General features: G+C 45.9%; 2 protein-coding genes across 4 annotated transcripts in view; one reads left to right on the forward strand and one right to left on the reverse strand.

The window, feature by feature from the left end:
* Nucleotides 1-14,300, reverse strand: part of ENTPD6 (ectonucleoside triphosphate diphosphohydrolase 6) — a 131,454-nt gene extending 117,154 nt beyond the window's left edge. Inside the window, exons 1-4 of one of the 2 annotated variants that reach the window (XM_063918128.1) lie at nt 14,137-14,300; nt 12,992-13,245; nt 8,116-8,192; nt 5,124-5,267 (exon numbers count right to left, since the gene is read on the reverse strand). In XM_063918128.1, the coding sequence (XP_063774198.1) occupies nt 5,124-5,267; nt 8,116-8,192; nt 12,992-13,245; nt 14,137-14,204 (543 nt within the window). In that variant the 5' untranslated portion in view covers nt 14,205-14,300. Of the gene's footprint in view, nt 1-5,123; nt 5,268-8,115; nt 8,193-12,991; nt 13,246-14,132 lie in introns of both variants that reach the window. The other variant, XM_063918129.1, reaches the window with a different exon arrangement.
* A 75-nt stretch (nt 14,301-14,375) lies between these two features.
* NPHP1 (nephrocystin 1) overlaps nt 14,376-22,627 on the forward strand; it is a 271,740-nt gene continuing 263,488 nt past the window's right edge. The window contains exons 1-2 of one of the 2 annotated variants that reach the window (XM_063918125.1): nt 14,376-14,499; nt 15,218-15,327. In XM_063918125.1, coding sequence (XP_063774195.1) covers nt 15,259-15,327 — 69 coding nt within the window. In that variant the 5' untranslated portion in view covers nt 14,376-14,499; nt 15,218-15,258. Of the gene's footprint in view, nt 14,500-14,901; nt 14,958-15,217; nt 15,328-22,627 lie in introns of those variants that run through there. The other variant, XM_063918126.1, reaches the window with a different exon arrangement.

Genomic DNA, 22,627 nt, shown 5'->3' on the forward strand with positions numbered 1-22,627 from the left:
CAAGGAAAAGCTAAAAGGTAAAAGTGATAGCAGGCAGTCCCAATACAACAAGTCTGGTAAGACTAAAAATCGTTGGGCTACCAGAGGACCGATTGGTAAAAGAGAAAAGCCATCAGGCTGATGGTGCGGGCCTCCACCTGGGGGACCCCTGGGTGGGGTGCCGACTTCTTCAGTTTGCACAGATCTGGCAGCAGTCTACAACAGATGCCTGGGTGCAGGAAGCGGTATCTCCAGGTTATGCTTTTGCCTTCAAGAAGCACCCTCCTCGAAGGTTTTCTTTTACCAGCCCATCTCGGGTAGAGACGAAGGCCAGGGCTTTGCAAGAGGCAGTTCAGAAATTGCTTCAGTTTCGGCCCATTCTCAATCTCAAAGTACTGAACAAATACAATTGGGTACCTCAGTTTCACATGGAGACTTTACGTTCAATCATTTTGGTCATGGGGCCAGGGGATTATATGGTATCCCTGTATATACAGGATGCTTACCTACATGCTCCTATAGCACTGTCCCATCAATGCTATCTCAGGTTCGCTATCCTCCAACAGCATTTTCAGTTCCAGGCCCTACCTTTTGGGTTAGCCACAGCCCCCAGAGTATTTACCAAGATTATGGTGGTAATGGCAGCTTATCTCTGCCAGCAGGGGATAAGAATATTTCCATACCTCAACGATCTTTTAATCCTGGCACAGTCGCAGGAATTGCTCCTATGTCATCTGCAACAGACAATAACGTATTGGCAGAAGCACGGGTGGCTCATAAATTGGGCAAAATAGTCTCTGGTTCCGTCACAGCAGATGACTCACTTGGGAACTGTACTGGATTCAAGTCTCAGAGAGTAATGTTACCTCTGAACAAGATATCCAAGGTTCAGTCAAGGATTCAAGACTTGCTACACAGTCAAAAGGTATCCATTCACGCAGCAAAGCGTGTGATGGGTTTGATGGTGTCAACATTCGACATGGTGGAGTATGCACAATTCCACTCGAGGCCTCTGCAGCATCTGATTCTTGCCAAATGTAATGGGTTGCATCAGATAATAAAAACACAGACTATGGTTCTTACGATAGAAGTAAGAAGATCATTAGCCTGGTGGCTACAGACGTCCCATCTGGACAAGGGGAGACCCTTTTGGATATCAGATTGGGAAATTCTGACGACAGATGCCAGTCGCCAGGGCTGGGGAGCAGTGTTAGGAAGGTTGTGGTTCCAGGGGCAATGGACCAAGGAAGAAGGTTGCCTGCCAATAAATATATTGGAACTTCGGGTCATATACATGGCACTGATTCAGGCAAAGGACATTCTTCTGAGAAAACCAGTCCAGATCCACAATGCGACGGCAGTAGCGTACCTCAACCATCAGGGAGGAACTCGCAGCCGAAAAGCAATGAAGGAGGTAAGTCACATACTAAAGTGGGCAGAACTTCATCATCCAGCCTTGTCCACAGTGTTCGTTCCGGGAGTCCTAAACTGGGAAGCGGACTTTCTCAGTCGACATGCCATCAGGCAAGCGAATGGGCTCTACACTTGAAAGGTCTTCCAGACTCTAGTAGACAAGTGGGGGTTGCCAGAGATAGATCTCATGGCGTCCCGTCTGAACAACAACGTTCTTGCATACGGGTCAAGAACAAAGGCTCCCAAAGCGATCTTTGTGGATGCCCTGTCGGTGAGATGGGACTTTCATCTGGCTTACGCGTTTCCTCATATCACCCTATTAACCAGGGTGGTGAGAAAGATAAAGCAAGGGAAAGGTGCTGTGATACTAATAGCTCCGGCTTGGCCCAGAAGGCATTGGTAGACAGATCTGCAGAGAATGACGATGGATGCTCCACTTCTGCTCCCTCAATGTCCAGATCTACTGGTACAGGGTTCCTTGTTATCACAGACATCTGGATCGACTGTCTTTGACAACGTGGCTCTTGAAACCTCTATGCTGAAGTCAAGAGGATTCTCACAACAGGTAATTCACACTATGCTCAGAGCAAGGAAAAATTCCTCAGCTTGCATTTATCACCGAATATGGCAAACCTATAGTCATTGGTGCAGTGAACAGAAAATGGACCCAAAGTCTTTCAGAGTTTTCAGGGTCTTAGCATTCCTTCAGGCAGGAATGGATAAAGGTTTGATGGTGGCTTCCTTGAGAGTGCAAGTGTCAGCATTGACTGTATGGTTCCAAAAGAAAATTGCCAACTTACAGGATGTGCATACTTTTTTCCAGGGAATGCTGCGCATTTAACCTCCTTTTGTTCATCCTACAGTGCCTTGGGACTTATGTCTAGTCCTGAAAGCCCTTCTAGTTGCCCCATTTGAACCACTTAATAAAGTGGATCTTAAATGGTTGACAGCTAAAGTTCTCTTTCTACTGGCTATGGAGTCAGCTAGAAGGGTATCAGATTTAGTGGCATTATCATGTCGTACGCCATTTCTGATTTTTTCTTTTCCAGATAAAGCAGTTCTCAGAACTAGATCTGGGTACCTTCCGAAGGTGGTGTCCATATTCCACCTTAATGAAGACATTGTAGTCCCGGCTTTCCAGGTACCGGGCCTTTCTGCGGGAGATGCATCGCTGGACGTGGTCCGTGCATTAAGGATCTACGTGGACATCAGAAAGACAGATTCTCTCTTCATTTTCTATGGTTTTCACAAGAGAGGATGGCCTGCTAATAAGCAGACACTGGCAAGATGGCTTCCGATGACGGATCCTACCCAAAGTAGGATTGCAGCAAAGAAGGCTAATAAGATATTAGCATGCATAAAACGGGGAATTGATGCAAGGGACGAGAGTGTTATACTCCCATTATATAAATCACTAGTGAGGCCACATCTTGAATACTGTGTGCAATTTTGGGCACCATAGTAAAAAAAGGATATTCTGGAGCTAGCAAAGGTTCAGGGGCGGGCAACCAAACTAGTTAAGGGCATGGAGACGCTGAAATACGAGGAAAGGCTTGCAAGGCTAGGCATGTTTACACTGGAAAAGAGGAGACTAAGAGGGGACATGATCAACATCTACAAATATATAAGAGGACAATACACAGAGCAATACACAGAGCTTGCGCGGGACCTGTTTTTGGTAAGATCAGCATAGAGGACACGTGGACACTTGCTTAGGTTAGAGGAGAGGAGATTCTGCACAGTGCGACGTAAAGGTTTTTTCACAGTAAAGACAATAAGTGTTTGGAATTCCCTGCCTGAAGGAGTTGTAATGGCGGACTCAGTCAACACCTTTAAGAATGGGTTCGATAAATTTGTAGTAGCGCACTATAGTTACTATGAAAAGAGGAATAAAACACAACGGCTGACATCAGCATCAGACAAAATTTAGACCAAAATAATCCTGCATAGGAGACCACAAATAGGTTGAACTTGATGGACAAATTGTCTTTTTTCAACCTTAGATACTATGATTTCAGAAGCATATTCTCAAGCTGATCTCCCTGTTCCGGCTAATGTCTCTGCTCACTCTACTCATAAGGTAGGTCCATCACGGGCAGCACAACGTGGGGCTTCAGCAGAACAGATATGTAAGGCAGCCATATGGTCTTCCATTAACACATTCATTAGACATTATGCTATGGATACCTTTGCCTCTCATGACGCTGAATTCGGGCGAAGGATTCTCCTGTCTAATCAGGAGCGTTCCCACCACCAAATTGCTTTGGGAAATCCCATTGTTATCCTGTGGATAACCTGTGGACCCTGCCGGAGAAATATACGTTACGGTAAGAACTTAACGTTGATTACGGTATTTCTCCCTGACACACCTGATTTGAGGATCCTTTTACTCACTAACCTCTTCCTTCTTGTACGGAAGGGTGTGCATGTGTGTTCTAATCGCCTGATTAGGGCTATCTATGATGCTCCTGCCTTGAGCTTTGGAATACAAATGATTTTTCTGAGCCAGGAGGCGGGGATATATGGATGGGCCCGTTTTATGCTGGGAGGCCGGAAAGCTTTGCCCAATTGGTGCAAATCCGCTGTAACTTCATCATATCCCATTGTTATTCTGTGGACTTAGGAAAAATACAGTTATCAACAGTAAGTTCTTACCATAATGTATGTATGTATGTATATATATATCTCATTATCTCAGATGGGGAACCAAAAATGTGTGATTTTGAATTTTGGATAAGGGATACTCAACCTGTATTGGCCTGGTGATGAGCGGTGCCTGGTTTCCTCTAAACATGACGCTTGGCATTCATGCCAAAGAGTTCCTTCTTTGTCTCATCAACCCAGAAAATTTTGTTTCTCATGGTCTGGGAGTCCTTCAGGTGCATTTTGGCAAACTCTAGGCGGACTACCATGTGCTTTTTACTAAGGAGTGTCTTCCGTCTGGCCACTCTACAATACAGGCCTGATTGGTGGATTGCGGCAGAGGTTGTCCTTCTGGAAGGTTCTCCTCTCTCCACAGAGTAATGCTGTAGCTCTGAAAGAGTGACCATCGGGTTCTTGGTCACCTCCCTGACTAGGGCCCTTCTCCCCCGATCGCTCAGTTTAGATGGCTGGCCACCTCTGGGAAGAGTCCTGGTGGTTCCGAACTGCTTCCATTTACGGATGATGGAGGCCACTGTGCTCATTGGGACCTTCAAAAGCAGCAGATATTTTTCTGTACCCTTTCCCACATTTGTGCCTTGAGACAATCCTGTCTCTGAGGTCTACAGACATGCACTGTCAAGTGTGGGACTTTATATAGACAGGTGTGTGCCTTTCCAAATCATGTCCAATCAGCTGAATTGACCACAGGTGGACTCCAATTAAGCTGTAAGAACATCTCAAGGATGATCAGTGGAAACAGAATGCAATTGAGCTTCATGGCAAATGCTGTGAATACTTATGTACAAGTGATTTCTTAGTTTTTTTACTTTTAATACATTTGCAAAAATCTAAAAAAACAAACAAACCTTTCACGTTGTCATTATGGGGTATTGTGTGTAGAATTTTGAGGGAAAAAATGAATTTATTCCATTTTGGAATAAGGCTGTAACATAACAAAATGTGGAAAAAGTGAAGCGCTGTGAATACTTTCTGGATGCACTGTAAACTACACTGTTAGCAAAATATTGATGATTTATGAAACAGTCTATGAAAACGCATCTAGAAGCCAATACTATATAGCAGAATACCGTGTCTAGTAGCTTCTGTGCCTTCTCTCCCGATAACAGACGTAACCCAGCTGTGGCTTTAAGGACCAGTGGAGTAGACCTCCATAGGCGATCAGGTATTTCTTCTTGTGCAATATCAAGCAATTCCTTTATCCCTGCAGCACACTGAAAGCATTAAGCAGATACATTGTGACATTTATGAGTGAGCACAAACCTTGCTACTAAATCTCAAATGTATTATATGGGAAAAAATACTAAAGTAAAAGTTCTTGTCATTGTTTGCATATAGATACACAGATAATAAAATCACCTACTGTTGGATAAATCATGATAAATCTATTCCATGCCAACAAATATAAACCAGCTCATCAAGTGATTAGATTAGCAGAGGAACAATCTTACATTTTTGGTCAAATTTGTGCTAAGAACTTCACTTATATTTTATGTTAATTTGTAAGAGTTTATCAAAAATTATTTTGACTATCAGTATTCTTAGTGCTTAGAGTGTGCACCTGCATTTCTCTTTTTTCTATGTCGTATTAGAAGCCTCAGCACGATAGCACCTCTTACTATATTTAAACACAGGAGGGCCGATTCAAATGGGTTTTTTCTGCGGCCGCCAATAGAGGGCGCACAGCAGCAGCAATTCAATTGTTCTGCCGTTTGGGCGCCCATCGGTCGTGAAGGCCACATTTTTTCCTCTCAGCCTCCTGTTACGAGAGAAAAAAAAAAAACCGGGCACTTTGGGCGTTCAAACTGGAGTTTGGATGCCCAAAGCAGGGAGTTTAGATGGGTTTAGCCATTTTACACGGCTAAACCCTGTCTGTTTGGGCGCAACATGCGCAATGTGCATGGGCGCCCAAACACAACTGAATTGTGACAGTTGTTTGGGCGTCTAAAAAGTCCCATCTAGATGGGATTTTTAGACGCACAAAACAACTGAATCGGCCTCAGGGATTCCAATCTAAGTCCCCCCTTTTTCCTGGAAGAACGACTGCAAGACGTTGTTAGCACAGTACGTAAACATGCTTTTTATGAGGCACTTTATGTTCCAGGATATGACTCAAGGATGATGGTTTCTTACAAGATGGTGTGACTATCACATATAAAAGGCCAAACCAAAAAAAAAAAAGTGTTCTGTATGGCCATAAATAAGCATAGCACTAGCTTAATAAGCATTCATATTTATTTTACCAGCAACTTCAATCACAACTCAAAAGGACAAATGAACTAAACAATGCACCGTCTTACAACTATTAACAGTGATTTACGTAAAGAAACACAATAACATTTACAGGATATTGCTGCTTTAAATTGCCTCCCATCCCTATTTCAATCTATGAAGGCCATGCATGCACAACCCACTGACCTCATGAAGCTGAAAGACAGATTGAGTGATCCAGAACACAAACTACAGTAGTATTTCTGTCCCAGTGTCCGGTGTCCGTGTCGCATTGCACTGGCTCACATTGCGGATATGGAGGTGGGTACTGTGACGGTGAGGTCAGACTATCTGGCAGGGAATCAGAATGAAGCAGCTGCACTCCGACTCACTGCCGGCTGTCACTGTACCATGAAGCTTAGTTGATGAAGTAAGATGTGACCAAAGTCTTATCTTGCGAGATGAGAGCCTGGGAGCCACCTCATCTCTAGCACAGATTTGGTTTTCGTACTGCTCCGATGACAGGAGGACTGTGCATGTGCAGAATGGGTCATGCATTATAACACGCAATGCCCTCCTAAGCCGCAGCTGTGGAAGAAGCAGTGAAAGAGGGCAGTGCTCCTGAAAACGGGGGCATTTTCTGGGAGTGCCGAGGCCAGTGTGATTGTTTTCCGAGACAGATATAAAGGGCACGGATCTGGGACAACCATCGGAGTAACCTGAGGGTTACCCAGCTGGCCGAGGTTCTTGGAATTGATCTGATGCTGATCACAGAAGCGAGCGAGGGGGGCGTCTAGGTGCACAAGACGCCTCCTGTGGCAATAGCATAATTTAGCACAAGTGGCTGCCAGGGCTGAATTAAGCCTTTAGGGGTGCCCGGGGCACCAAATACAGGGGGGCTCCGATGGAAGGTGGGGTATATTAAATTGTGCATACCTTCCAACATGTCCCATACCAGGAGGGACAAACTGCTCTCTACCTGGATTTCCCTCTTAATATATGATTAACGTAAACTGTGTAGAACTATTTAATGGATAAGAGAGGCATTTCAACACAGGTGATCGCAATCATAACTTAAGAAGGAAGTCCAGGTAGAGAGAATGTTGTCCCTCCTAGAATGGGTCATGGTGGGAAGTATAGATTGTGTGTATTAAATTTAAACGAATGGTGTGTATTAGGCATTATTAAACTATTAGTTAAAACTAAGTACTGTTTATAGCTCCACCTAATTGAAAGACAACTATTTTATAAACTTTTCTTGCAGTGAAACAAAGACAATTTAACCTTAAAATAATTTATCTCGTCACATGCAAGAACAGCAGCAGCCTCTGTACTACTTAGCACTCAGGAGGACTCTCTCTCTAGACCCAAATGGTTCAGTTGCATAACAGTTTACACAGGACTCAGACACCCAGGCGGGGAGGAGGAAGAGCTGGGCCCCTGTGTCACTTACAGCTCTCTCCACCCTCCTATCTCTCCTGTGGTCAGAAAGCTCTGTCGGTAGCTCATGAATCATGATATTCCAGTGTCTCTACCTGCACTGCATACCGTCCTGTTGGCATTCTGGCTGCTGGTTCTGCTGCTGCTTAAGAGGTAAAGCTAGTGATGTCAGTGTGTTCTGGCTGGGGGGCCCCCTGACAGAGGGGGGGCGGGGTACAGTATCCCCGCCTTAATTTGGCTATGGCGGCTGCAACAACTGTCACGGCTGCGACTGCTTTCCTCCATCTCTGAATCAGGGCCAAATTACGGTGGTGGTGGAGGATGTTGGGGGGTTTAATCTAGCATGTACATATCACCTGACTTTTTTTTTTTTTTTTTTTTTAATGACCAGACTTTAAATAATAGACTTGCCTTCTCTGGATCATCAGCATATGCAGACAGTCCTGGCTTTATAGCCTTAAATATTTCATTCTCCAGGTGCAGGGGACCTGATGGAGAGAAACCAGGTATACAGATGAAGGAGATTACTACTTTTTATTTAAATGCACTAATTTACAACAGTATTTTCTTTTGTTATTCACATTTCCATATTTTTTTGTATCCATATGTTCAAAGGCTTGCATACATTATGGATTGCTTTTTAATGTACATTCTTCAGCTGTGTTAGATTCTCCAGGGACAATTCTCACTCTGATACACCCCAAAAAACAAATACGCAATGTATCACTCGAGTTCCTAGGTGACTAGTAAAATCCTTAGTGCTTGGGGAGTACTTACCTTTAGCAGTGAGATTGCAGCCAATAGCATACTTACCTACTTTGCAGTACTGCTATCCTAATAAAGTCATTAGGCCACGCCCCCATAGTGGCAAAATGTCACAATTTGCAGGTCACCGAGGAATGGAGCCACTATTTCCCGTGTTTTCTTCACATCCTGCCCGCTTCCCTATGGGGGTGTTCTAATGGTTTAGGGCACCCCCAATTTTCCAGATTAATTTAATAAATTCAGACCCAGCATATAGCTTGAAATGGTATAAAGGTGAGCAGTAAACTACTAGTTAAAACAAAGACTCAAGTACATTTCAGAGTTAGAAAAAAAGGTCTTTTTTTAGGGAACTAGTAATGGGTTAGAACTTACAGCTGTTCGGCAACAAAGAAAAAAAAGAGGCCTGCCTGAGCCATGAATCACGCCACTGAACTACGGAAAACTAGAAGGCGCCCTTAGTGAAAGCTGTGATTCATTAACAACTTAGCTGACAATTTTTTTCACCCACAAAACGCTCAGAAATTGTAATTTATTTTTTTATGAGTGAATTAGGTGAAGAATATGTTGTTAAACTTATCCAAAAAGATTATATAATTTTTTTTTAATAAATATTTGTCAAATATAATTTTTAACATTGGAACATTGGGCCACCACCATTGGAGACTAGCACAACTTTAGTTTCCTCATTGGCTGCTCATCTGAACAGCCGCCAGGAACAGGGGGCTGTATGTGTGTGTGTGTGTGTGTGTGTGTGTGTGTGTGTGTGTGTGTGTGTTATGTGTGTGTGGAGGGGTCTTTAAATTTACATGTTCCGGGCGGCTGCTCCTCTGTGCAGCCGCCGGGTGGGGTAGCACTGGAGTCACTGGAGGAGGGCGCAAAAAGGGAGAGGGGTTGGGAGGTCCCTCTGTGATTGGCAGCTGCAGGAAAACTATCTTCCAGGCAGCCAGCTCTCTGTGTATCTGACTGATCGCATCATTTGCAACCAGATCAGTTAACGCACTGCCTGGTGTGGATCCAAACAATGCAAACATTATAGTGAAGTGGTTATGAAGGGTTTTTGTGCAATGTCTTGTAGGTGAAAGGATAGTTCCTCAGTGTGTCGGGTTTATTTTCTAAGCAAGCCGCAGCTTCCCAAGGTGTTTAAGTCTAAAATTGAAAAGGGCAATTCTTTTAATAGCAAAACACTCCATGTGACACCAACATGGAAGAGGATGAGTGATGATCTATTGCTGGATCTCGAGTCAGTGACTTGCACAGAGTGACTGCACCCTGAACTAGAAGGGCTACCACAGCATTTTGCAGCCCCAAGCAATATCTTCCGGTCTACGTCTAGTTGGTTAATGGTTCATTTTAGAGTAGATTAATTACTCAAAACATACCTCCAGGCTATGCCAGATCAATCTATGAAGAAAAGAACAATAAGGTAGGCTACCAGTTATGTAATGGCCAGCACAGTCTCCAGATTAAAGGGGGGTACTCACGGAGAGATCCATGCTTAAAATCTAAGCAATCTGACTAGATTGCTTAGATTTTAAGCACAGATCATGCCCCCTCAGCGATAGCGATACGCGGCCCCGCACATCGCTATCGCCGCTGCTAGATTGGCCTGCATGCAGGCTCAATCTAGTGGGTCGCTCACTTCACCCGCTGGGTGAAATGAGCGGCCCCCGTCCTCCCCCCGCATCGCTCAGCACACATCGCGCTGTGCTGAGCGGCGGGAGAGATGTGTGCTGAGCAGTTCGCTCAGCACACATCTCTCCCGTGTATACCCCCCTTTAAACGCCATCAAGCTAGTATGGGATGAACTGGACAGAAGGGTGAAAGCAAAGCAACCTACACAGGCAACACATTTGTGAGAACTTCTGCAACAGTGTTGGGAAGAACTCTGCAATATTTGATTTCCTTTGTAGAAATATTTCCATGAGTGCGTTCAAAGGTTATATATGCAAAAGATGGCTTCTTTAAAGGAGTCAAATATTTAGATGACATTCTGATAAACAAAATTATTCTGTGATTTCTTTTTTAACTCCAATGGATTTATTTGTAATATGATTTCATCTCAGAGTACAATGATGTTAGTGTAAATTTCAACGAAAATTAGAGAAAAAAAACTAGAGATTTTCTACAACTTCTGACCAGTGGTGTACAGATATCTCACATCATTTCTGCTTGTTTCTACATTCACCAGATTATGCGGAAAACATTTATGGGGATATTTAATTATCCGCGGTTATTTTTCAGGCACGAAATATGGGTGTTTCTCGCAATTATTTTCTTTTTCAGTTTTTTTCACAGAGAAAGATGAGAGACATGAGACCGAACAATGCAGAAGACCTGAAGGCCGCTATTGAAGCATCCGGGTCTTCCATAGCACCTCAGCAGTCCACAGGCTGATAGAATCCATGCCACGCCGCATTGAGGCAGTAATTCATGCCCGAACCAAGTACTGAGTACATATGCACGATTATATTTTTCAGAGTGCTGACATTTCTGTGTTTAAAATCCTTTTTTTATTGATTTTATGTAATATTCTAATTTTCTGAGATTTTGGATTATTTTAAAATGTAAGCCACAATCATCAAAATTATAACAAATAAAGGCTTGAAATATCTCACTTGGCATGTAATGAGTCTATAAAATATATTAGTTTCACCTTTTAAGTTGAATTGCTGAAATAAATGAACTTTTGCATGATATTCTAATTTTCTGAGTTTCACCTTTAGTTGTATATAGAGAACATACCCTACGTCATATCTGGATTTTTATTCTTTAATTGGGAGATGCTTTGCTGTCTCTCTCTCATACAAAGGTAACATATCTCACAGTCTACACCACTTATTCTAGACATGGGATGCCCCCTTCTTACCACCCTACAGGAAGCAACAAATACACCAAGCAGGCTATAAATGGCTTTCCGTTATTATTAAGTCTTGTCTTATGAGTCTTTTGTTGGCAAATTGTAAAATACAATAGAATATGCTGGTGCTATATAAACTATTAATAGTATATTATTAATAATAACAATATCTAAATTTGGGGCATTTCTAATCCTGTATTCTTAGAACATTTCATAAAACTCTTCTATATAGTTTATTGAATGACAGAAGTAATAAGAACATATACACAGAGATTTCCATATATTCTACTACACACATCAGTAAGTCTTTAGTAAGACACATTTAGATGTTCAGAAACATAGCAATTGTCCTTCTGCCTGGTGTTAACGACCCTCTGTGACTCAACGTCCAAAACTGCATGCATGCGCTGGCTGTCCGCGGCATGATGTAACTGTGCAATATCATTAGTGACACACATTGCACAGCATGCGGGAGAGGAAACACTAAGCCCCGTCGCTCATCGAGTACATCGCCTAGTGCAGTGGTTTCCAAATTTTGGGAATCATGGCACCCTAGAGTATCAGAATTTTATTCATGGCATCCCTAGGCCAAAAATTTCTTATACGAGAAATTTTGAAATAAATATTAAATCAAAAATTGTGTTTATATGTCATCTTTAGGTTCCATTATGTGGTGAGGAACAAGGTTTGCTTCTGTTTGTCAACATATGTTATGATTGGCAGCCACCAGCACTGGGTATGTGTATTACATTGACTAGAAATAATTTTGATTGGTCCTGGACCACCAACCCAGGGCACCCCTGCAAGTGTTCTGAGGCACCCCAGGGAGCCTAGGCACACAGTTTGGGAACCACTGGCCTAGTGTGTAGTACCCATCTTAAGTTTTAATGTCTGGTCCAATACAACACATTGGGATTTTTGCCTTTAATTACAAAATAAATAAATGGCAGCTTTTAATCCTACTGCAAAATAACTGAAATGCACAATTTAAAAAAATTGCACTTTAATAGGTAACCCCTTCATCTCACAGGGGTAGTTCCGCAACTGGTTATTGATACAGACATGGACCGTTATAGGTTCTTGGTCTGTGACCGACTTTAAACTAATAATGTACACAATGTGTACCCATTACTGGTCGGTGGTGCTCCCAGAGTCAGTAAATTTAAAGCACTTACACAGGAGAGGAGAAAGACTCTATGTTGGGGCACTCTTCATCAAATATTAGACATTTAAAACGTAACTTTTAATAATTATATTTAAAATAAAGTGACACAATTTGTAAAAATATATTTACAAATAAAGATGCATAGAGGTTTTCTTGACAATTTATCAAGATAAACGTTTATCTTGATAAATTGTCAAGAAAACCTCTATGCATCTTTATTTGTAAATATATTTTTACAAATTGTGTCACTTTATTTTAAATATAATTATTAAAAGTTACGTTTTAAATGTCTAATATTTGATGAAGAGTGCCCCAACATAGAGTCTTTCTCCTCTCCTGTGTAAGAACCCCTTCATCTCCACAGCTGCATTTTCCATGCAAGGCAGTCTGTCATAGCAACACTAATAACCTGTTAGGTATACAAATGTTATAAGATTGTACACAGCGTGAGATATATTTCAATATTCTATGTACTTGGACTGCATTTTGTTGTATCTTACCAGAGGATATTTTCTTGAATTTATATACATGTAGTCGGGTACCAGTGCTCCCAGCATCAAACATTATTCCATAAAGAATTACATTAGGAACAGTTTCTCTCCCATGTTCAAGCTGCAGGTGAGGAAGAGATTTCGCCATTGTCACAGGAGTGCTAGGTTTCCATCTGACGTAGCTGATGAAGAGTGTAATGCCCAATACAGTCACTAAGATGAATGGCAGCTTTGAGATCTTCATGGTTGATATTTCATAAGACCTGTCAAACAAATTAAACATTGTAATTTAAGCATCTTATTAGTGACAGAGGTAGATGTATCAAACCTCCTAGAGTAGAGAAGTGGATAAGCTGAGAAGTTACCCACAGAAACCAATCAACATCTAGCTATCATATGTATAAGCTAATCGGTTGCTATGGGCAACTTGCTACTTGTTAGAAGGTTTTCTACATCTCCCCCTAAGTAACTGTATAACATAATTTGATAAAACTTACAATAAGCACAGAAAGAAAACATGAAAAATAAACACTCAAAAACCATGAACAAATAATTCTGAGAATCATGTTACTTCAAAGAACTCCTGTACTATTTCATAAATACCTATTACTATGTAACATCTATTATGTAGCAATATTGTTACGGAAAATGATTAAAGAAAGGAACACGAATATTGAGGTCATAATATAAAACCTTACTTTGAAGACTTAGTAAATGGTGATCTATACTGTCTGTACATACAGATTCTATGTGGTGAGCGCCAGCCTCCTGTGACAGTGGTACTTAGTGGGAAGCAGCTCAGCAGAAGTACAGGGCAGGGGGTAAGAATGGAGCAGGCATTGTTCTTAGGTTTATAAGTAACTATTAGGAAGGGGTGGACATGTGAACCACTTGACACAGCCAGACTATCAGGGCCATTGTGAGAAATACATACAATGACTGGAGCATGTCTACAAGGACACAAATATTTACAGTCTCCAGAGGACACTGAGTTACTTTTCAACTATGAAGTTACACAGCAGCACAAAGAACACACTGACACTGAGCAGGTCATCAGTACATATGTATGATTATCATGTGTCCACAGACTACATACACAACTTCACAGCAACACAGCTCCTCCTCACATAAGAAGTCACAGGGCACTTACTTACTTGTCGTACACAGTCTGAGTGCCGGGTGCCCCCCCAGCCGGCAGATCCGGCAACAGATGCCTCCACATCACTAGCTACTGACGTTCACGGGGAGTGGCGCTGCCACGGGGGAGTGTCTTTCATTGCATCAATCGCCGGACGCGGCGTCTCCACTTGGTGCCGTAATCACGTTACCCAGCGTCTTGGTCCGTGCGGCGAAGGGGTTCTAGAAGATACCCTAGCAATGTGGCCGCTACTGTGTCCACGGCAACAGGAAAGCTACACCACTGGCGCGTTGGCATGACGTAATATCGCCGCTTTAAAACGGTGGAGGCGAGTTCACTGGGAAACCTGGATACCGTCTATGAAAGCTGCAGCACCGAGGTTATTACACACAGTAGCTTATTTTCGTGCACTGTCATCATCTTATAGAGTCGTTTCCCTCTGCTAAGAAAGCATGCTATTTATAGCAGCAGCCATCTGTATATCATCATGATTATTATTACTACCAGTTATTTATATAGCGCACACATATTTCACAGCGCTTTACAGATATATGTTATACTCCTTTTCCACCTCTGTAGCACGGGTCGCAGCCGGGAGCCTGACACGGTTGCGACCCGTGCTACAGCCCCCTTTCACACAGCGCTCACAACCCGGCATATTGCCGGGTTGGTGACGCTGCTGCTGACGCGGCAGGGGCGGCGCTGGGAGATCACATGATCTTCCAGTGCTGCCCTCCCATACACTGTGAACGGGAGCCATGTCACCTCAACACGGCTTCCGTTCACGCTACACAGATTACCGGGTTGAACACGTGTTCAACCCGGCAAACTACACGGGTAGGATCACTTGATCCAGGAATTTGTAGGGGGACCCTTTTCCACTAGGAAAGAACACGGGTAAAAGCGCGCCCCCACGCATTTTCCAGTGTTTTAAAAGCTAGTGTAAAAGGGGTATTACATATTCCACATTTATGTGCCCCCTACGCTCTCTGTATTGTCTTTGCCTAATATATTGGTCAAACCTATTGAAAAGCATTTCTGTTGTATATTTGCTTTGCACTCTTTGTGATTGTTTTTCCTTGCTAATCTTTTGCTAGGTGTATGATCATCTCATATCCTGGACACACAAGAGTGTGAGATGTCTGTGAGAAAGACTAGAGGTCCCTTGCAGAATACAGTGAGAGTGACCGATGACCTGAAAAGACAGGTATATAGATACGTCTCTTTCAATGGTGTGAAAGTATTTGTGGGACAGTTATGAAGACCAGTGTATAGGAGGAGGTGGGCAACACACGGCCCGCGAACCGATCCTGCCAGGCCCGCTGTCCCCCACCAGTGCGCAATGAAAAGAGGCCTGACTGGCTGAGCTGCTTGTCATTGCGCTACAGCAGCTCCAAGACGCGGCGCCGCTGAGGAAAGACCAGTCACGTCACAGGGGCTGCTGACTGGGATTTCCTTTCCGACGTCAGGTGCTGGGCGGTGCGGGGGGACGGAGGCAGAGTGTGGATCTGTGCAGTGGGCAGCGGATCATCTGGGCAGCTGGACGCCCGGCTGTCTCCTGCTCCCTGCCTAACCACCTCGACCGGCTCCGCCTCCTGCCCTTGCTGCAGGTGGAGCATCATGGAGGAACAGCGGCAGCATCCCCCGCACCCTCCCTTCTCCAGGGAGGAGGAAGCAGAGCTTGGCCTCCCGGGCACAGTTCCGGCCTCACACCCAAAATTACTGGCGGCGCGGCGCCATTGGGCTGCACAGCACTTGTTGAGTGACCAGTCTGGATCCACCTGGCCTGTACCTGGGTCCCGCATGTGACGCCCTGCAGCTCAGTGGATTGATGCAGAGAAAGGTGAGCAACCTGGGAGCCCTGTACCCACCTACACCCAACATCCCTGTGTGTGACCCATTGTACCTCATACCTCTGTGTGTGTGACCCCCACTACCCCCTCACCACTGGTGTGTATCCCAGTACCCTCCTACCCATGTGTGTGTGTTACACACCTTGTACCGCCCCCCCCATGTTTGATACTCAGTACCCCCTACCTCTGTTTATATGACACCCTGTACCCCTGCCTCCGTTTATATGACACCTTGTTCCCCCTACCCCTGTGCGTAAGACACTCTTTTCTCCATGTATTACACTATAAATCACTTGCCCCTGTGTGTGTGTGTGTGTGTGTGTGACACCCTGTGCTCCCCCATCCATGTATGATACAGTGTACACCCCCTACGCCTGTAGGCACCCTGTAGCCCCCTACCTTCCCGACGTTTTTGACAGTGTATACACCCTGCCGCTGTGTGTGACACCCTGTACCCACCTACATCTGTGTGTGTGTGTGTGTGTGTGTGTGTGTTTGTGATGCCTTGTACTTGTGTGTCAACCTGTAACCCCACTCTAACCATGTGTGTCACCCTGTACCTGCCCTCTCTGTAGAAGGTAGCCCTTTCACAAAGCTCTAGTTATGCCCCTGACTACAGGACAGTACTGAATCTGAGATCACTTAAGGTACACATGCTTGGCCGGCAGTTGGCAGTAGGACCTGCCTGATAAGGGGGCAGGGGTGCCCAGTATGAGTTTGGGGAGATAGCTGTAACTGTGCCAAAGGAGGGAGGGAGGGAGGAAATGGCAACTGTGCCCAGTGGTAAAGTGGAGACTGGAATAGACTAAGCTAATGTGGCTGCGGGTATCCATGCTTGTAAGTCTGGCAGTGGCAGCAGAACCTGCCTGGCAAGGGGGGACAGTGGTGCTAGCTCTGCCCAGTATTCGGGAGGGGGGGGGAGCTGACACGTGTGCCCAGGGAGGGAGGGGAGCTGGCAACTGTGCCCAGGGAGGGAGGGGATATTTTGTGTGCGGCCCTCGAATATTCGCTGGAATGTGTTAAGTAGCCCCCCAGCTGAAATAATTGCCCACCCCTGTGCTAGAGCAATGCGTGCTGTCATGCAGATATTGGGGCAGATGTATTAAGCTGGGCATAAGGAAGTGATAAACCAGTGATAAGTGCAAGGTGATAAACACACAGCCAATCAACTCCTAACTGTTAATTTACATATTGGAGCTGATTGGCTGGTACGTTTTTATCACCCTGCATTTATCACTGGTTTATCACTTCCTTATGCCTTCTCCAAGTTAATACATCTGCCCCATTGTGACCATTTTTCGACCGCGTCTCAGCTTGTGACTGTGATCCCATATTCAGTGTCAGTGGCTCCGGCATTACACATCCTGCAACCTCTTTTAGAATTAGGGAGCCTTGTCTGGCAGGAAGAAGCGGTGCGCAAGGCAAACGTGGGGGAGCCAGCTGAGGTTGGCAGAATCACCCTCGGTGAATGGGCGCACGCTCGGCTCCAGCCTTGAATGGTTGCCCATGGGCTGCGCGCCAGGCGAGAGTGATATGTGCCAGGAGGGCTTGTTCCCCAGGGGCATTGTTGCTGTGCCTACCGGGTAGGCGGGGCACGCCCCAGGCAATCAGGAGGGGTCATTGACCCATTTTCTCTTACGTTCTAGAGGATGCTGGGGTCCACATTAGTACCATGGGGTATAGACTGGTCCACTAGGAGCCAATGGCACTTTAGGAGTTTAATAGTGTGGGCTGGCTCCTCCCTCTATGCCCCTGCTACCAGACCCAGTTTAGAAAATGGGCCCGGAGGAGCCGGTCACAGCTAGGGGAGCTCCTAGAGCTTCTTTAGTTTTATTTTTTTCTAAAAGTGATTTAGGCACAGGGAGGCTGCTGGCAACAGCCTCCCTGCTTCGTGGGACTTAGAGGGGGAGTAGTGTCCAACCCTGAGAGGTTAATTGCCACTATCTCCACAGACAGGACACTGAGCGCCTGAGGGTGATGATCGTTAGCCGCCCGAGGCGATCGCTCATTCCCGCAGCATGCCGCCACCCCCTAACAGAGCCAGAAGATTCCAGTGATGAGTGTGTCACCGGCGACCCAACAGACGGGGAGGCGGTGTGAATGGCGGCAACAGGGTGGGAGTACTGATACTGCGCTCCGGAAGGCTCAGCGCTACAGCAGGTGCGGCGCTATGAGGGGCGCCTTGGGCCAGCACAAATATCCTTACACTGGTCAGTCAGGCTATCAGGGACTCCGGTAAACGCTGCTAGCATAATACCTCAGGCCAGTATAAAATTTCAAATAGTGCGGAAAAATGCATCATGTTTGGGGGCGGAGCTTCTCCACAGAGCAGACCCAGCAGCTCACCAGCACCATTTTCTCTCTGCAGATCCACTTCCAGCGACGCTGACAGGGAGCGCTATCCCTCCACACGACTCCAGCTATCCTGTGCGGTACCAGGGGGTTGTAGAAGGGGTGGGGAGGCTGTAAATTCGCTGTGTAGTCTATTAAGGGTACACAGTCAGCGCCAGGCAGTTCTTATATAACTATTTCTGGGGCACTGTGTGTGCTGGCTCCAAACTCTCTCTCTCTCTCTGAAGGTACTTGGGGGAAACTGTGTCTGACATTTTCCTCTGTGTGTGTGTGTGTGTGTGTGTGTGTGTGTGTGTATATGCAAATTCTCACATAACCATGTCCAGGGACTCTGTGTCTTATGCTGCAGAGGAGGTATCTTCTCCAGAGGAATCCATTCCATGTACCCAGGAATGTAATATCATGTCTCAGACTTCTGAATCTGAGCCACAATGGCTGGCTTCCAATAAGGGAATGTTATCTCAGATTTCTACTAGGGTAGCCCATACTGAGACTGAAACTCAGGTTTTAAGGAAGTCTATGGAAGTTTGGTCGGGTTCTCTTCCCTTACTTCAAAATCCCCTAGCATATACCCAAAGTAACGTGCACTTGCCCAGATTATGCAAGCCGACACGGATACCGATTCTGATACTACAGACGGTGATGAAGATGTGCTGAGGGGGGCGGCATCCCTTGCAAAGGGGGTGCAGCTCATGATTGAGGCCATTAGGGATGTGTTACACATTACTGACACACCACCTGAGCAGGCTGAGGAGGCTTACTTCACATACAATAAGAAAGCCTTGCTAACCTTCCCTGCGTCTAAAGGATTAAACGTATTATTTGAAAAGTCCTGGAAAACCCCAGAGAAAAAATTCCAGATCCCAGGGAAAACCCACCCATAGTTGACGCATCTGTCTCCAGGCTGTATAAAAAGGTGGTTTTACCTGTCCCTGGATCTACCGCATTAAAAGAACCGGCTGATCGTAAAATTGACACTACGCTCAAATCCATATACGCTGCTTCAGGAGTGGCGTTAAGGCCCACTATTGCCTGTGCATGGATTTCTAAAACCATAGAAAAGTGGTCAGGGACATGACTAGAGGACTTAGATACGATGGATAAAAGTGACATTGAACTGTTTTTACGTAACATACAGGATTCTGCGGGTTTCATGGTGGAGTCCATGAGGGATCTGGGTACACTGAATGCAAGGTTATCTTCCATGGCTGTCTCAGCACGCAGAAGACTCTGGCTACGCCAATGGTCGGCAAACGCGGAATCCAGGAGAAGTGTGGAGAACCTACCCTTCACAGGTCAGGCTCTATTTGGGGAAGCGTTGGATGCGTGGATTTCCACGGCAACCGTGGGTAAGTCGACCTTTCTTCCCTCAGCTGCTCCTTCTACGAAGATGCCCTTTTCTTCATCAACATCGCAGTCCTTTCGGACCTAAAAGACAAAAGAGGCCAAGCCTCCTACCATTTTCTTTAAAGGGTGTCGGGCAAAATCCAAGAAGCCTGCACATGCAGCACATGCCTGCTTCTGGTTCCTCAAAATCCTCAGCATGACGGTGGACCGCACAGCCAGGAGAACGGGCTGGTGGGTGCGAGACTCAGACGTTTCAGCCACGTCTGGGTGTCGTCCGGCCTAGATCCCTGGATACAGGATATTGTGTCACAGGGGTACAGACTGGAGTTTCAAGAACTCCCGCCTCACCGATTCTTCAAATCAGGCTTGCCAACTTTACTGAGAGAAAGGGCTATCCTACAGGAAGCCATACAAAAGTTGGAAAAGTCAGAGGTCATTGTTCAAGTTCCACCTCATATGCAACACATGAGTTAGTATTCAAACCTTTTCGTGGTACTGAAACCGGATGGTTCGGTCAGACCGATTTTGAACTTGAAATTGTTAAACCCTTATCTCAGGAAGTTCAAATTCACAATGGAGTCCCTGAGAGCGGTGATCTCAGGTCTGGAGGAGGGGGAGTTTTTGGTATCCCTAGATATCAAGGATGCGTACCTCCACATTCCGATTTGGCTGCCGCATCAGGCTTATCTCAGATTTGCACTGTTAGACGCCGGGATCCCGGCAGCATACCGTCGCCGGGATCCCGGCGTGGAGGGGCGAGTGCAGCAAGCCCCTTGCGGGCTCGCTGCGCTCGCCACGCTGCGCTCGCCACGCTGCGGGCTCGGTGGCGACCTGTGGTCGCCACGGGTTCTATTCCCACTCTATGGGTGTCGTGGACACCCACGAGTGGAAATAGTCCCTGTTGGTCGGCATGCCGACCATCGGGATAGTGAGCCGTCGGGCTCGTGGAGGAGTTCATGTGACTGTCGGTCAGCTGAGCGGCGGTCACATGAATACCACCCGTTCCAGGCACTGCCATTCGGTCTCCACAGGACCGAGGGTGTTCACCAAGGTGATGGCAGAGATGATGGTTCTCCTCCGTAGACAGGGAGTGAACATAATTCCATATGTGGCCGACCTGCTGATAAAGGCATCGTCCAGGGAGAAGTTGTTGCAGTCCATTGCTCTCACGACTCATCTGCTTAGGGAACATGGTTGGCACCTGAACCTTCCAAAGTCACATTTGGAGCAAACAAAGAGATTGTCTTTCCTGGGGATGATCCTCGACACGGAAGTGCAGAGGGTGGAGAAAGCGTTGGTGATACAATCAATGGTCCGGGATGACTTGAAGCCTACCCGGGTATCGGTTCATCAGTGCATTCGCCTTCTGCGGAAGATGGTTGCCTCCTACGAGGCTCTTCAGTACAGGAGATTTCATGCTCTGTCCTTCCAACTGGATCTCCTAGACAAATAGTCAGGATCTCACCTACACATGCACCAGAGGATACGTCTGTCGCCGAAAGCAAGGATTTCACTCCTCTGGTGGCTGCAAATGGCTCACCTTCTGGAGGGCCGCAGGTTCGGGGTTCAGAACTGGATCCTTCTAACCACGGATGCAAGTCTCAGGGGTTGGTGTGCAGTCACTCAAGGGGAAACCTTCCAAGAAAGGTGGTCAAGTCTGGAATCCATTCTTCCAATAAACATTCTGGAACTGAGAGCCGTATACAACGGTCTTCTCCAAGCGACACATCTTCTGCAAAATCAGGCCATTGAAGTACAGTCGGACAATGTGACGACGATGGCCTACATAAACCGACAGTGAGGAACGAAGAGCAGAGCTGCTATGTCAGAGGTAACAAGAATCCTCCTCTGGGCAGAAAAGCACGCAGTGGCGCTGTCAGCAATCTTCCTTCCAGGAGTGGACAACTGGGGAGCAGACTTTCTCACCAGGCACGATCTCCATCCAGGAGAATGGGGCCTCCATCCGGAGGTGTTCGCAGAGGTGACCAGTTTTTGGGGCGTCCCTCAAATAGACATGATGGCCTCACGTCTCAAAAAGAGACTTCGGAGGTACTGTTCCAGGTCGAGAGACCCACAAGCAGAGACGGTGGATGCCCTGGTAACACCGTGGGTGTTCAAGTCAGTGTATGTGTTCCCTCCACTTCCTCTCATTCCAAGAATTCTAAAACTCATAAAGAGAACAAGGTTTCAGGCAATTCTCATTGCTCCGGACTGGCCATGAAGAGCTTGTTACGCGTATCTTCTGGACTTCCTGCTGGAAGATCCGAGGCCTCTTCCTCTTCGCGAGGATCTTCGTTCGCTTATGAAGACTTACTGTGACTACATTTGACGGCATGGAGGTTGAACGCCTGATCTTAGCCCGGAAGGGTATTCCGAGCAAGGGTATTCCTACCCTGATACAGGATAGTAAAGGGGTAACGTCTAAACATTATCATCGCATTTGGAAAAAATGTGTCTTGGTGTGAGTCCAAGAAGTTTCCTACGGTGGAGTTTCAACTTGGACGGTTTCTCCTCTTTCTACAAGCAGGTGTGGATATGGGCCTGCGTTTGGGATCCATAAAGGTCCAGATTTCGGCTTTATCCATTTTCTTCCAGAAACAATTGGCTGCCCTCCCTGAGGTTCAGACTTTTTTGAAAGGGGTTCTGCACATCCAGCCTCCCTTTGTGGCGTCGACGGCACCCTGGGATCTTAACATGGTGTTGCATTTCTTGCAATCAGATTGGGTTGAGCCTTTACAGGAGGCTGAGGTCAAGTTTCTCACGTGGAAGACTGTCACATTGTTGGCCTTAGCTTCTGCTCGGCGTGTGTCGGAATTGGGGGCTTTGTCCAGTAAAAGCCCCTACTTAATCTTCCATGAAGATAGAGCTGAGCTCATGATGCGTCAGCAGTTCCTTCCAAAGGTTGTGTCGGCTTTTCATATCAACCAACCTATTGTGGTGCCAGTAGCTACAGAC

The sequence above is a fragment of the Pseudophryne corroboree genome, chromosome 4 (assembly GCF_028390025.1).
Source record: "Pseudophryne corroboree isolate aPseCor3 chromosome 4, aPseCor3.hap2, whole genome shotgun sequence".
Classification (NCBI taxonomy): domain Eukaryota; kingdom Metazoa; phylum Chordata; class Amphibia; order Anura; family Myobatrachidae; genus Pseudophryne; species Pseudophryne corroboree.